This window comes from Protopterus annectens, chromosome 12.part0 (assembly GCF_019279795.1).
Source record: "Protopterus annectens isolate FY-2018-M chromosome 12.part0, PAN1.0, whole genome shotgun sequence".
NCBI lineage: Eukaryota > Metazoa > Chordata > Ceratodontiformes > Protopteridae > Protopterus > Protopterus annectens.
In genome coordinates, this window is record NC_056746.1 from 894972151 (window position 1) to 894987243 (window position 15093).

Here is a 15093-nt window from a genome sequence, read left to right on the forward strand (position 1 = left end):
AGAAGAAACTTGGGAGGAGCAAGGATCAGTAAAGCTCTCTAGAAAACCATGAAGAATGTCCCTAGCAAAACCAGCTTTAGATCTGGAAATTCCACCCAACTTGCAGTGTTTGGTGAAAGTATGCACTGACGTCCAGGTAGCTGCCTCAAGAATGGAGTTAGTATCTAACCCTTTGAAAAAAGCATCAGAAGAAGCCACAGCCCTAGTAGAATTAGCCTTAACAGAGAAAGGAAAAGTTTTACCATGAAAAACATAACACAAACAAATAGCTTTAGAAACAAGAAAAAAAAACTGTTTGCTTGGAAACAGCCATCCCCAAAGACCTGGGATGAAAAGAAACAAAAAGCTGATCAGATTTCCTGACAGCTTTAGTCTTCTCTAAATAAAATCTGAGCTGTCTATGCACATCCGAGGTGTGTAGTACATTCTCGCTAGGAGATTGTGGAGAAGACGAAAAGTAAATAAATGAATAGATTCGTTAACTGACAACTCAATTCACCACCTGGCCCATAAAAGAAGATTTAGTACACAAGGACACCCTATCCTTATGAAAAACAAAAAAGGAGGACAAGCCATGTAGGCTTGAAGCTCAGATGCCAGTCTAGCTGAAATAAGGGCTAAAAACAAAACAGTTTTCCAAGGGCAATGTTGCAAGGAAGCTGAAGCCGCAGGCTCAAAAGGAGCCACAGTCAACTTCTCCAAAACAAAATTAAGATCCCAGGGAGGAGGAACTGGCTTCCTGGGAAGTCTGATGTGAAGGATGCCTTTAAGAAATTGTTTTACCTCAAACCTAGAAGCTGAAGGAGGAGATAAAGGCAGACAACCAGAAGTAGCTGATAAATGTGACTTGACAGAGGAATAAGCCAACCCAGCACTAAGCAATTCACACAAATAAGAAAGAACCACAGGAACATCCACAGAGAGTGTAATTTCATTATGTGAAAGACACCACACAGAAAACCTCTTCCATTTGGATATGTAGGATTTCCTAGTATTGGGTTTCCTGGCCTCCTGCAGAACTCTAAGCACATCCTCACAAAAAAGTTGCTTGTAAGGTATCAAAATCCTATCACCACAGCATCAGTTGAAGAGTGGACAGGTGATGATGGATCAGAGATCCCTTGTCTTGTGTGAGGAGGTCCTCTCTGTCAGGTAACCTGTGATGACTGCCTTTGGCTAATGCAGAAAAAAGAGGGATCCAGTGCTGTCTTGGCCAAAAGGGAGTCACCAGCAAGATTTTGGGCTTGTCCTGTTGAATCTTGAACAGAGCGTTCAGAATGAAAGGAAGGGGAGAGAATGCATAGAGAAACATCCCTTTCCAAGAAAAAGAGAGGGCATTCACCTTCTAAACCAGAGGACTTAGGACTCTGGCACCAAACTGAGGAAGTTGTCTGTTCAGAGGGGAGACAAAAAGATCTATTTGAGGAGTACCCCACTTGTGGACAAGGTCCAGGAAACACATTCCTGTGAAGCATCCATTTGTAGGATTGAGTCAAGGACCTGCACAGATTGTCTGCCACATAATTTTGACCTGAGGGAATATAAACTGTCTGAAGAGTCACATGATACTGAACCATAAGCTCCCATACCTCGACTGCAAGCCTGCAGAGAAGGTAAGATTTCAGGAAACACTGAAATTTTCTCATGTGGAGCTTGGCTAAAGGAAACATAAGAATGGTGGATGAACTCTCTGGCTGAGACAGAGGTCACAGGAATACGATTCTGAAAGAAGGCAATGAGAGTCAAGGCCTTTGGCGGAGGCAGACATGCCAGCATAGGCAGTGTTTGAATCCTGCATCCTAGGAAGACATGATCCTGACAAGGTGTCAGGGATAATGTTTTGAAGTTTATTGTGAACTACAGATGTTGCAAAAGAGTAATAGCAAACTGAAGGTTTTGCAGTAAGATCTCTGGAGTGGATGCCTGAAACAGGAGATTGTCCAGATAAGGAAAAACGTGGATGCCATGAAGCCTGCAAAAAGCAATCACAGGAGCGAGGTATTTGGTGAATACCCTTGGGGCAGTAGAATGGGCAAAGCAGAGAACTGAAAATGCCAAGAAGACAGAGAAATTTAAAAATTTCCCATAAGGGGGATGAATAGATATGTGAAGGCAGGCATCCGTGATAACTAGAAAAGCCATGAAAGCCTGAGGAAGAAGTAAAGGAAACAAAGACAGCATGCGAATGGAAGGAAAGTGTTTAGATGAAAGAGATCCACAATGGTACCCAGGTACCCTCCTTTCTGGGAACCAAAAACATTCTTGAATAAAATCTTTTCCCCTTTGATCCTATGGAAACTGCTGGATAGTTCCTTGATGTAACAATTCTTGAAGTGCCTCTGGGAACCAATGTAACTGTGCCTGAGGTGGTTGAGGAATGCCCATGAAAGGAGGAAGGGATTTTCAAACTATGAAATAGCCTTTCTGAATTACTGAAAGAACCCATGAGTCCTGGGTAATGCTCGACCAAACTGGAAGAGACACAAACAGAGGAAGTGAGAGAGGAATGAGGCTGAGAGAAGAGTGATAGTCAGATATTACCAAGTTTGTCAGGAAAGGGCTGCTTCTGTGCAGAAGAAGCCTTAGTAGTCTTAGGTGGAGGAGGCTTCCATCCACTTTTCTTACTTTTAGGAGATGAGACTGTCTCCGAACAAAAGCTGGCTTGGAAGGGTAATTCCTTTGACACTTAGGCACAGGTGACATCAAAAGATGTTTCAAGTCCTGTAATGCCTTGTCTTTCAAGTCATTGTTGTCTAGAGGAGCATCCATCAATTTAGCTTTTATAGCATCTGGCAGTGGCTTAAGACTTAGCCTGGAGTAAATCCTCAATGCAGATCCTGAAAAAGCAGCCTGAAATTATGTTTCTGCTGCATCAAAGCTGCACTTAATGGAATGGGTAAGCCACCTGAGAAGAAGCCCCTAACAAAGACAAGGCAAAAGTTTTTCCTTCAGATTCTGGTAGAGAAGAAATAACTGAGAAGCCTGGGATAGGCAGGCCAAAACATATTGTGTCATACAAATTTGGTAATTAAAAGTACAAAAGGTAAGAGTGGCAGCAGTAGAGACCTTCTTTCCCAATCTTTCCATTGTTCTGCTTTCCTTATCACAGAGAAGAAGTTTAATGGTTGGCAGTAATTTAGAAGGCTTATCTGAAGCTACATAGACCACCAAAGGGTCAGCAGATGGGCACTTGTACAGACATTTTCAATCATCAGGCACTTTGTAGAAATAGTCAGGCTTCTTAGGAGCAGGGGGCTGAGAATCAGGAGCCTGAGATGCTGAAGAAAAGGCATCCAGTAAAGCAGGTAAAACTGGAGGGACAGCAGATGGTGAAGAATATTCCATTTGTAGGAGCTCATAATATCTCTTTTGCACATCTGAAACTTGGGAGCAATGCCATTTGAAGTATTCCCTCATTTTAGCAATAGTATACTCAAAAGTAATCTCCTCAATAGAAGATTCTGGACTAGTAGATTCCTCTTCAGGAGAAGCAGTAACACTGAAGAGGTTATCAACTCATCCAACACCACTCATGCACATAGTACCACTACTCATGCACATAATATGCGTCTAACACATAAATCAAAATATGTGGAGGTTCTCTCAAAAAACTTACCAAAACATCAGAGACCTTCAAAACAAAAGACTGCTACAACTAACACAGTTCCCATAGCACCCAAGACACATAGCAACACCAGTGTCTCACCTGCCAAGCCCTTAAGGCATAACATTCAAAAAACAAATTTTCTTGTCATTGGAGACTCCACAGTGAGACACATGGATGTCCCACTCACCAGGTTAGATAAGGAGAAAGTCACTGTCAGCTGCCTGTCTGGTGCCAGGATTCGTCAGATCATGAATGCACTCAAGTCTCTCTGCAACATGTGCCATTATGACTCTGTCATAGTTCATGTTGGAGTGAATGACCTGGATCATACCTCACTGGACTATATGAAGAGAGACATGACTGAGCTCTCCGAGTATGTGTCCCAGGCAGGTATATCCCTAGCCTTGAGCAGCATATTACCCTCACCTAGAATGATGCTACAGTATAAGCAAAAAAATCATTGATTTCAATAACTGGCTTAGTTTTTGGTGTCATTCAAAGGGGATCCAGTTTCTGTCAGCCTGGGATGACACGATCAACAAACCTCACTGCTTTTCCAGAGACAGTCTACACCTGACACCATTAGGCTTTCAGTTGCTGGAAAAAGGCTCTTGTCTATCAACAGTGCTTTTTTTTTAGTCAAGGTCTCAAAAACAAAATTGCCGATGTGAAAACTGCTAGCCATAACAAAATAAGGGTTACGCTGCTAAACACTAGGGGCTTAAATCAAAAACTGCACACACTGGAAGCACTTCTATCACTGGAAGATGTAGATATCTGTGCAGTCACAGAAACCTGCTTCAAGGCTTCAGAGAGTACCCCAGCCTTGCAAGCTAAAATGCCTTTCACACCTTCAGACCACAAAACAAACGTGAGAACCAAAGGAGGCAGTGTTTCTATCTATATTACAGATAAATTCACCTCCCTACTAGTTAGACTGGACAATTCCATGGAGTTACTCCAAGTTCATATTACTATGGGTAAGACCCCCATTCAAGTCATAGCTGGTTATAGACCCCCATCCATGGATCATGATGCGCACAAGGCCTACTTGACCAAAATGGAGTCAATACAAATATTGCCAAACTCTCTGGTTATGGGGAATTTCAATTATACCACCATCAACTGGGAAACTTACTCTAGCCGTAACTCACTAACACAAAAGTTCCTTGAGTTTGTTAACTAAAATGCCATCAAACAAATTGTTCAAACCCCAACAAACATACTAGATCTGGTCCTCACTAACATGACAAATGGATGTACCACTGGAACTGTCGGACCATCATTAGTTACATCTGACCACAAATCAGTCGCCTTCGAACTGGCACTAACACCAGAACTCACAAAAGGCGAAATCAGACTAAAAAAAATCACCAAAGCAAACTAAACCCTCCTGGGGAAGGTATAAATGCATTTCAAGCCCCACTCCCAGCTGGAAGTGGTAGCTACACCAAAGCTTACACTAAAGCCCTGTACAATTACGTGTATAGACTCGGCTGTTCCACAGAGAATCAAAGCCAGAGGCCCAAGTAAGGACAAGCCACCCTGCTGGACATCCAACAAACTTTACAACAAATGCAAAAAGTTGGTGTCAAAGAAATCTAAGGTAAGGCCCCAACAATGGAAAAGCACCCTCCTCAGCCTCAACAGCAAATAAGACAACATGTCAAACCCTCTAAGGGTAACTTGAAAAACTTAGTAATCACAGCCAAGGATAATATACCCTCCAAAATTATCGCAAACCTTGCACCCAACTCCCTCCCCCCCTACATATCCAAACAGCAGGTCATTAAAGCTTTGTCTAAGGCAAACAATACAGCCTCTACGGGACCAGACGGCATTCCAGGCTGTCTTCTAAACAAACTAAAACATGAACTAGCATCACCATTAAGTACCCTATTCAATCACAGCTTAACCACAGGCTTTGCTCACGCAGAATGGAGAACAGCAACAGTTACTCCCCTCCACAAAGGTAGCTTAGCAACAGACCCAGGGAATTATAGACCCATAAGTCTGACCAGACTTGAACAGGACATGCTGGAAAAACAGATTAGTCTCCCAGTGACTGCCACGTCTTTGGAATAGGCTGCCAATTAATGTAAAGCAGAGCACCTCTATGACACTGTTCAAAAAGAACCTGGACCAATGGATGGGGCAGCATAAAGTCTTACCCAGAATAGTGCCCACAACCCTCCTGGATAGGGGCAGTCATTACTAAATGCAATCTTGGGTATTAACTAACATTTCTATGGCATTACATAGGGATGAAATGGCTAAGCTTAAAATGACCTCCGGGTTGATAGCTTAGTAAGCTCCTATGATCCTGTAATCCCATTTCCCAATTCCTTCAGAGCACTGTCTGGTTAAAAGACTTAGAGTCACAGTAAGCAAAAGGAGGCTGACAGAACCAATCTCTGGAATACATAGCCATAATCTTCTGCACTACCTTCCAGACTAAAATGAATCTAAGCTCCTGGTATGGAAATAGAACCCACAACTTTCTGATCTTCTAACACCAAAGGCAAGAGTGCTGCTGAGCCACTAACATAGTCATGAGAATAACGATATAATTAACAATGATATTAAATAAGATTATACTAAATAAACGTCTTCAAAGGTAAAATGCTGCTAAGTGCATTTGTAATAAGTTAATAGAGCAGATATTGTATAGCATGGTACACCACTACTGGAAATATGCTGTCAATTAGAGAAAAGCAATACCACATCCCAGAAAAAACTGGCTGGACTATGTTCCTTCTGTAGACTCATGCTACTTAGACAGATGTTAACAATCCTTATGTGTTTCATCATTTAACATTTATAGCCTTTTGATGGCACTTGCACCCCATATACCAGCACTGAAGTAACCTCAGCAGTACCTCTTCATTTCTTTTTTCCTGTTACAACAACTATTGCTACAGTCCCGCATCCTTTCCTACTTTATCTAACTTCCCATCATATTGAGTCCCTCAGTAATCTGCTCACCTCCCTTGAAAACCTTCCTCCCACTGGGTTCTCCACTGAAACAGTGGAACTGCTGGCCCTGAGTTCCATATCTTTGGATCTGACTGAGTAAGTCTGTACTGCTGGGAAGTCTTTACTCTGTGTCAGTAGGTTCATAGGTTCATAGGTGCTTACTAGGCTAATGACCACAAGGATCTTTATAAGCCTAGCCATGCATCTTGAATCTCTGACAAGCTCTGACACTCTTGATAAGTATAACAATGGGCCTAGGAGATGAACCATTTACAGGTTACCTGTATGCATTAGAGAGATAAGTGCCAAACCAGGGATGAATTTCCGGTTTCCCATCCAACTGTCCAAGTTGCACTTGAATTGGCTCAGGGAGGAACTCTGCTTCACATGGATGGGGAGCCTGTTCCATAGATAGGCTAGTCTCTGGGATACATATCTATCTCTCCAGCAAGTCCTATTTATATCACAGGCAAGGTTTAAGTCTTTAGAACAGGTAATTCTGGTACTGTTTGTTTTGTGGATATGCAGGAGGTCCATCAGAGTGGGGTCTGACAATGCCCTGTATGCCAGGCATAGATCTCCCCTCAAAAGGCTGTAGGAGACAGAACACAGGGATAGGGCCTTGAGGCTGTCAGCATAGAACATATTAATTACATCCTGTATTCTTTTAGTGAGGAACCTCTGTGGTCGTTCCAGTTGTTGGATATGCCTGGTTAGGTACATACCAAAGGGGGCACTGTAGTCAATGATAGGTCTGATGAATGCTGAATACAGTGGAACAATAACTTCCTTGGACTTAGATGCCATACCTTTGTTTATAAGTTGTGCAACACAGAATGATTTCCTCACCACTGTAGACGCATGATAATCAAAGGCTAGATTATTATCTATGTGTGTCCCTCAGTCCCTGACTACTGGGTCATCTCTAAGGGGTGTTTTGTCAGTATGATAGTTACCAGGGATGGATGACTTCCCAAAGGATACTATTATGTATTTTCTAGCATTTAGATTTAGTCCATGGCTCTGACACCAGTTGTTTGCCTGTGTCAGCCCCTCCTGGAGAACATTTGTGTCAGTGTGAAATTCAATGACAGCTCCTAATTTACAATCATCTGCAAATTTAGTCAGCCAGAGACTACTGACATTGGCCTTGACTTCTGATACGTAAATGCCAAAAAAGGAGTGATCCAAGGACAGATTCCTGAGGTACTCCACTTGTGACTGCCCTCTTTGTAGAGGTGGACTCACCAATTTTAACTTCCTGGGTCCTGTCTGTGAGCTAGTTGGCAATCCACCAGGTGACATACGGGTTTGTACCTAACCTCTTCAGTTTGTTAACAATGCCCGAGTGGGGTATTGTGTCAAATGCCTTGGTCAGGTCAAGGTAGGCAGTGTGAACGATTTTGGCCTCATCCATTACTTTGGTGACCTTCTCAAAGAAGTCCACCAGGCTGAGTAGCCATGATCTGCCCTTGACGAAACTAAACTGGGTTGGGTCCAGTGTCTGGAGGCTTACTAAATCTCTACTGATCATCTCCATGAAAATTCTTTCCATAGCTTTACATATAAGGCTAGTGAGACTTACGGGTCTGTAGTTTCCAGGATCTGTAGATGGCCCACCTTTGTGCAGAGGGATGACTGTTGCCTTTCCTCCATTCATGAGGCACAAAGCCTGTTTGGAGGCTACAGTTACATAGTAATTCCAGAGGCCCTGATAGTCATGTTTTATGCCACTTAGGAGGCATCCTGGGATATCGTCTGGGCCCGTTGATGCAGTGTTATTGGTCTTAGAGAGAGCATTAAGGACCTGCTCCCTAGTGACAGTAGGGGGAGTTATATCTGATATTTCCTGAGGGAAGGCTGAGGAGGAGAGAGGACTAAAGTTGGAGCTGAATTTATCAGCCAGGAGGTTTGCTATACCTTCTGGCTCAGTATAGGTGACTCCATTTACAATGGGTGCTGCACACAATTGTGTATTGCCTTTTAGGTTGTGGACATAGCTAAAGAGTGCTTTGTCATTGTCCTTGGCCTGGGAGGCCAAATGTACCTCAAATTTGGCTTTGGCAGCCTTTTTGTCCTCTGAGTTGTTTGTTTAGTTTGATGAGTGCGCTTTTATCCTGCGGGGTGCTGCACCTCCTAATTTTTGTCATGATTTTCTTTCTCTTGTTATACATCCGACTGATTTTGTGATTCCACCAGGGTGGCTTGTTTTTTTAGCTAGTTCTGTACTTCTTCCTAGTAGGTACAGCTGCCTCTATGCAGCTATTAACATGCTTGTACAAGGTTTCTATGAACAGTTCTGCATACACAGAAGTGTTCTCAGGGTTTACAGGGGCTTGAAATTTAGCCAGATTCTCACTTAACCACTTAACAGCAGGAGGTTAGCCTTAGAATAGTTCTTCAATATTCCCATCTTAGCTGAGGGTCCAGGTTTTATTTTTACTTTAAAAGAGACCATTCTGTTGTCTGACTTTACCAGAGAAGGCATTACAATAGGGGGTATGCAGCACTCACCCATATTAGTGAGGACCAGATCCAGTATGGTTGCACTCCTGGTTGGTGTATTGACTATCTGGTCCAGGTAGTTTGTGTTTACAAAATCCAGGAATCTCTGTGCATGTACATTTGATGTTGTATAGGATTCCCAGTTAATAGTGGGGTAATTAAAGTCACCCATGAATATGGTATTGGGTTGGATGGTTAGTGTTTCTAATGAGTTTAAATACATAGTATGGGTTTCCTGAGTCATAGAGAGTGACCTATAGCTTGCAAGGAAGTGGTATTGGATTTTACCTATGGTGATTTGAACATGGAGCAGCTCAAATGCATTGTCCTGTTTGACCAGCCCTGAAGTATATTTATTTTTTATGTAAATAGAGGCACCTCCACTTTTAGTCCCTGCCTGTGAAGTAGCTGGTCTAAATGTGTGGAAGGCATTATAATTTTGCACTGTTGGTGTGCTGTCTGCAGCTTTAAACCACATCTCAGAGACTGCAAAGACATCAGCATTCTCTAGGGTAAAGAGAGCTTCCAGGGAGTGGAGTTTTTTGTTTAGACTACTAGCATACACCCCCTTCCTGAAAATATGCAGGCCCCTATACTGCCAAATGAGAACCTGATTCTCACTTAAGCTAAAATTTTCTGTCATTTAGATATTCCCGTTACTACTACTTATGAACCCCAGTACACAGCATTTTTCTATTTCTCTGGTCACACAAGTTCGACACTTCAGATGATGTCAGAATATGCTACAAGCTTATGACACAACCTTTTTTTTGTGTAGCAAGGCTCACTTATCTCACAACAATAAAAACAGCATGCAGTTATGATTGCTGGTACTATCAAATCAGTTAGACATTACTCGTGGGAAAAACAGATAGGAAGACTTCACAGTTCTGTATTATCCCTTAAGAGGTTTTGCCTAACAAATATATTTACTATACCTCAGCATGGGAGCCTCTCTGTATGCTCTTCACCATAATGGCTTTATTCTTCTCTTCAATTTCAAACCCGTAATCCTCATCTTGTGGTAGAATCTGTAAAACAGAAATATTCAGGAATATTATTTACAGCTAACAATGTGACGGAAATAGTCCACTGAATATATTCCAAATCCAGTGAAACTCTTAACTTTGTATGGACAAAGGTTAAAAGCAAATCCCAAGAGACACAAATGTACCTCATTTCAAAACGTCTACAAGCAGATCAGATGCATCAGCTTCAAATCACATCCACTTTATAAATGTAATTATTTATTTGCTAAGTGTGCAAGTGAAACAGTCCATTTTGAGCCCTTTTAGACACAATATGTGTCACAAGGGCAAGGTTGAAAACAGAACATATACGGAATCTTGAACATAGCCAACCTAAACAGCATGTTTTAGGGAGGTGGGAGGAACAAATAAGAAAAAACCCACAGAGATATGAGAAGAACACTCAAATTCTATAAAAAACAGTAACCCCATGTGAGGACTGAACTCAAGACCCTACAGCTGAGAGGTAGAAAAACTTAACTATAATGCCACAGCCAGTCTAGCGACTGTCTTATGAAATTGTCAAAACTGTTTTACAGCAACCCCCTGCCCTAGAGTATTTCTTTAATTCCAAAATGTCACTATGTCTGTGAGCTGCATGAACATGATCATGAATTCTCTCAGCTGGGTTCTGGGCTTCTGTAACCAGTGTGATAAAAAGTCACTGTACTAGAACTGCATAATCACCTTCAGGAACCCAAAAAGGGACAGGAGCCAGTACCTGGGTATGACCACATCAGATGCCACTGAATGCACCAGTCCTGCATGGACATGTGTTGTACAGGAGTGGGGGGAGGAGACACAATAGCCTCCATGCAGGAAGCAGCCAGTTCTGCAAAGCAGCAGCAGCACTACTGGGAACACTTGGAGTTCTCATTTCTGCTCCTACAGCCTGTTTAATACCCACTACACTCTCAGACATACAACAAAGTAAGTTGTGCACAGTAGTGCACCAGAACTGAGTCACTCAGGAATGATAGAAAAACTCACTAAGCTAGGCATCAACCCCTATATCACTAGGTGGGTTGCAAACTGGCTCACAGATAGAACCCACAGTGTGAAAGTAGCTGACTCCAAATCAGACTGTCAACTACTCACAAGTGGAGTCCCACAGGGTTTGGTTCTGGGTCCTCTCCTGTTTGGTATCTACTTCTCTGAAGTCCAGGCCAACACGAAGGGACTCTGGCTGACAAAGTACGCAGACGATCACAAGTTGGGAATCATAATTAACTCCCCAAGTGATGTTGACATCCGTCAGAAAGGCCTCACTGAGACCGATGTCTGGTGTCAGAACCATGGCCTTAAGCTCAATACCTTTGGGAAAAAAACAGTTCCCATGAATTACCACATCGATGGTAGTCCACTGAACACAGAAGGCATCATAAGAGATCTCGGAACACAGGTTGACAGCAACCTCTCTTTTGACCACCACATTGCCACTGTGGTCGGAAAGTCCTTCTATGTGGCACATCTCATTACTTAAGAGTTTTGCATCCAGGAAGAAAGAAGTCATTGTCTCCCTCTACTCTTCCCTCATTAGGCCAATCATCGAGCACAATGCCTCATTTGACATGTACCTCACTAGACACCTACAACAACTGGAGAGGCTGCAAAAATAGGCTTTAAACACTTGTCCTATATAGACAGACTCAAAAAACACCAACTATCCTCTGTTTCATATCGCCTACTTAGAGGCGATCTGTGTTTGACTTACAAAGACATGTCTGACCCAGCTCTGTTAGAAATGCTACATTTAAAGAAATCCCAATCCCTCTGCACTACATGCTCTGGAGACCTCAACCTCATTACCACAATCAACAGAACACGCTGGAGGGACAGGTTCATAACCCAGAGACTGCCCATGCTATGGAACAGACTTCCCATACATATCAAGCAGAACACCTCACTGGCCCTCTTCAAGAGAAATCTTGATGAGTGGATGAGAAATAGAAAATTCACCCTAGGGATCACTCCAGTGGCTCTACCTGACAGAGGCACTGGGAACTAAGGTCGGGTAGCACGAAGCCAGGGTAATCCTATGGGCTAGGCTTGGAAAGGCTCCAGGGACATTAGCCAAGTACACACCTATGAACCTATGAACTCTTAAGTTAAGTATTCACCTTCAGTTGCAGTGATACTGTCAGAATGATATTTCTTAAACCTTGTTTTTGACAGTATTTCATTGCTGACAGTCCCTACAATGTTTTCTATAGCAATACTTCTGATAACTTGTGGTCTTTCCATGTGTCAATTTATATACTACCCCATATTTCCCACTGTAGGTCTGTATAATTAAACAAGTTAATCAAGCTGTGTTCAACTTTTCCTGATTTCATATTTGTTACCACATTTAAATGTTACATTATACATGCAGAAATGTGCTCTGCTCCATGTCACTGCAGTTCACGCTCCATTTTATACTACTGGTCACATCTGTGGGAATGCTCACTGCCTCATGTCACTGCAGTTCATTCACCAATGTATATACTACTGTATCACATCTGCATGACTGCTGTCTGTCCAAGTCAATGCAGCTCTCACCAGTATATTCAACTGTGTTATGTCTGTGTGAATGTTTTGTGTTCCATGTCATACACCACCAGTATACACTACTGTGTCACGTCTGTGTGAATGTTTAATGCTCCACATGACTACCGTTCTCTCTCCAGCATATAATACTGTGTCATGTCTGTATAAAATGTTCTCTGCTCCATGTCACTGCAGTGAACTCACCATTATATACGACAGTGTCACATCTGCATGAATGTTCTCTGCCCCACGTCACTGCAGTTCACTCACCATTACATACCACAGTGCACTGTCTCTGTGAATGTTCTCTGTCACTGCAGGTCACTCACTATTATATACCACTGAGTCACATCTGCATGAATGTTCTCTGCTCCATGTCACTGCAGTTCACTCACCATTATATACCACAGTGTCACATCTGTGTGAATGTTCTCTGTTTCATGTCAGTACAGTTCACTCATTAGTATATTCTACTGTGTCATGTGTGAATGTTTTCTGTGCCATGTCCACTGCAGTTTACTCATCTTTATATACCACTGTGCCATACCTGTGTGAATGTATTCTGCTCTGTGTCACTGCAGTTCACTCACCAGTATATATATATCACTGTGTCACACATGTGTGAAAGTACTCTGTTCTTCTGCCAAATGCTCTATATTATCTTGATAATCTATTCAGCAATACTCTCAGTTGGACTTCCACAATTAACAGCATCTATTTATCATCTTCATTCCAGTTTTCTTTCATGTTGTCTTACTTTCCTGACATATCTGTACTGCTTAGCAATCCAATGTACAGACTGCACAATAAGTAAGTATCATAACATACAGTACATTCTGGACATGTGATCCTGTTAACAGCTTAATTAATTCACTGTATAAAGCAGGTCTCATACAGTGCACTGCACTCATAGTTTATGTAAGGTATTACTGACTGTACAGCTCTATGTTTTACATACTATTTCCTTTTAGTAAATGTGTCTATTATCAGTAGCTCATGGTGCATGCCCTAGGAGTCAGCTGAAAATGGGTCTTCCCTGATGGAAATTCCCTTTCAGTAAATATAATAAATGGAGATCTAATCTAGGGTACAGCAAAATTCCCATCTATTATTTTGACTCCCCCCATCTTTGTACAAAGTCTGAACTCACAGTGGGCAGCAAGCAGATACTGCACATTAGCACAAAGAACTCAAGAGAAAAACAGGGCGTCAGGACTCCATAGTAAGGACAGATAGCAAAAACTAGCATTTCTGCATCCATCAGGATTCTCTATATGAGTGAAAAGCACTATTCGGAACACGATTTTTTTGACATTGTGCACTCTTATGTTCAAAACAATTGTGTACCAGTGACAAAGGGAATGCACTGATAGAGTTCCAACAGTTTTTGATGTCAAACAGCAGAATGGTGATACTTCTCACTGATAGCCTTACCACATATAAAGGAGTTTTGGTGTTCGCTTAAAGGGAAGTCCATGGGGTACTGGCATACAAGTCAATGTCTGCCACAGCCATTCACTGAATTTCACCCAGGCTTATGCAATTTAGGCTATAGCAACATGGTTCATGCCTCTGAGTGACTTGTACACTTTCAAATGTTATGTTCTGGTTCACAGAGGCAGTTCCCCACAAAGCCTCTTGGTGGTACATCCTCTGCAGCCCACCACTATGAAAGGATGTTTGCTCTCTGTAGTCCCTCTCAGCAGCAAACCTGATATAATCCACTGCTGGGTGATGGCATTTAAAGGGTGAAAGCAAGTCAGACATACAGCCCCTCTCAGCAATTCAGCTGATGTGGTCCACAGCTGGGACAACACATTCTGACAATGACAGTATGGCCGTAAAAGAAAAAAGAAAAACAGCAGAATAGGAAAATCCAGAACTTATTCAATAGTCACAAAATAAAAACAATAAAATAACAAGTATCCAGTTAGTGCTTTCGTCTCTAACACTGAGACTTCCTCAGACTAAATACATTTAGCATCTTTGCATCACCAAACATTTATATAACACCTAGTCATGTGATTAAAATAGTTTAATGCTTTAACCCTTTGTATTTCTGGTAAGCAACAGAATTTTCTCTGTTGTTTAATCCTGGTGGATAACAAGCATTAAGTTTAACTTGCCATAAATATTCTTTCCACCCTAGTTCTTCCTCAGCATCAAACTTATTGTCACACCTTGCAACATAATCCAATACAATACATTTAAAATCCATTTTACATTTGGATGAAATGTAATGCTTGCTTAAACCATTTTTGTCATTGCCAGCTGATAATGCATATTTGTGCTCATATACTCTCTTGTAAACCTATCTGATTGTTCTACCAACATAAAAACAAACCCGTAACTAAAATCGAAACAAACATCTGAAAATTCTTATTTTCGGATGTCCAGAATGTCGAAATCGTCAGTAATTGTCGAAAATGTCGAATTCGACATTTTATG

At 41.9% G+C, this 15093-nt stretch overlaps 1 protein-coding gene across 1 annotated transcript in view; it reads right to left on the reverse strand.

The window, feature by feature from the left end:
* The window catches only part of PREX1 (phosphatidylinositol-3,4,5-trisphosphate dependent Rac exchange factor 1), a 2105011-nt gene that overhangs the window by 524022 nt on the left and 1565896 nt on the right, over nt 1-15093 (reverse strand). Inside the window, exon 17 of the mRNA XM_044089931.1 lies at nt 10027-10119. Coding sequence (XP_043945866.1) covers nt 10027-10119 — 93 coding nt within the window. The remainder of the gene's footprint in view (nt 1-10026; nt 10120-15093) is intronic.